This window comes from Galeopterus variegatus, unplaced genomic scaffold (assembly GCF_000696425.1).
Source record: "Galeopterus variegatus unplaced genomic scaffold, G_variegatus-3.0.2 Scaffold335, whole genome shotgun sequence".
NCBI lineage: Eukaryota > Metazoa > Chordata > Mammalia > Dermoptera > Cynocephalidae > Galeopterus > Galeopterus variegatus.
The window spans coordinates 464,644-465,890 of NW_007726446.1; the positions used below are offsets into that span (position 1 = coordinate 464,644).

At 68.8% G+C, this 1,247-nt stretch overlaps 1 protein-coding gene across 1 annotated transcript in view; it reads left to right on the forward strand.

Moving 5' to 3' along the window:
* Positions 1–28: 28 nt before the first annotated feature.
* The window catches only part of SP5 (Sp5 transcription factor), a 2,581-nt gene continuing 1,362 nt past the window's right edge, over positions 29–1,247 (forward strand). Inside the window, exons 1-2 of the mRNA XM_008567648.1 lie at positions 29–79; positions 770–1,244. Of these exons, the coding sequence (XP_008565870.1) occupies positions 29–79; positions 770–1,244 (526 nt within the window). The remainder of the gene's footprint in view (positions 80–769; positions 1,245–1,247) is intronic.

Genomic DNA, 1,247 nt, shown 5'->3' on the forward strand with positions numbered 1-1,247 from the left:
CGCGGCGAGCGGCCTGCGTGCTGTAGCCATGGCCGCAGTAGCCGTCCTCCGGAACGACTCGCTGCAGGCCTTCCTCCAGGTCAGGGCCGGGCCCGCAGGGGGCGGGGAAGTGGTGGGAAGGGCCACGTCCGGATCTCTCCTGTTCCTCTGTGCACCCTGAATCTCAAAGGAAACCTCGCCGGTGGGTGCAGCTGGAGTCAGACCTAGGGATGTCCGCGCCAACTTCACACCTAACCTAGTGTCGAGAGTGTGACCTTTGGGGGAGGGACGCGTGGATCCGGGGGTTGTTTGGGGGTGCGCGACCGGCCGGGAGCAGGACCCTCCTGCTGATTCCAGCCTGGGGCGGGCCGGGGAGGAGCGCAAGGAAAGCGAGAAAAAGAGCTTAAAAGATGGGAGGGCGGGTGGCTGGGCAGCCGGGCTGTGAGTGTTTCCAGACTCTTACTGGCCGCGGAGCCGGGAGCGACCCGTCGGGTCCCTCCCCCTCCCGCTTTGCGCCTGCTTCCTCTAAGGCTGGATGGCGTCTCTTTGCACCAAGTAGTTTAGCAGGAAGCGCTTTCGCGCCTGGTGTTCAGGTAGCGAGGCACCAAAAGTTTTCTGGGACCGGTGGGTGCGTGCGTGGGGTGCGATGGCGGGGGAGGGACAGCCAGGGCGGAGGAGGGGCTGCGGTATAATAGCGGGAGTGGGGGTGATGGGCCGGCCTGGAGTCCACGCTTGGAGCGCTAACCTTTTGTCTCTTCTCCGCCCTCCCTCGCTGCCGCCGCCCATGCAGGACCGCACCCCCAGCGCTTCCCCGGATTTGGGCAAGCACTCGCCCCTGGCGCTGCTGGCCGCCACCTGTAGCCGAATCGGCCAGCCGGGCGCGGCGGCGCCCCCGGACTTCCTGCAGGTGCCCTACGACCCCGCGCTGGGCTCACCCTCCAGGCTCTTCCACCCGTGGACCGCCGACATGCCGGCGCACTCGCCGGGCGCGCTTCCGCCCCCGCACCCCAGTCTGGGGCTGACGCCGCAGAAAACTCACCTGCAGCCGTCCTTCGGAGCTGCGCACGAGCTACCGCTCACACCCCCTGCCGACCCCTCGTACCCCTACGAGTTCTCGCCGGTCAAGATGCTGCCCTCGAGCATGGCGGCTCTCCCTGCCAGCTGCGCGCCCGCCTACGTGCCCTACGCGGCTCAGGCCGCGCTACCGCCCGGCTACTCCAACCTGCTGCCCCCGCCGCCGCCTCCGCCGCCCCCACCACCCACCTGCC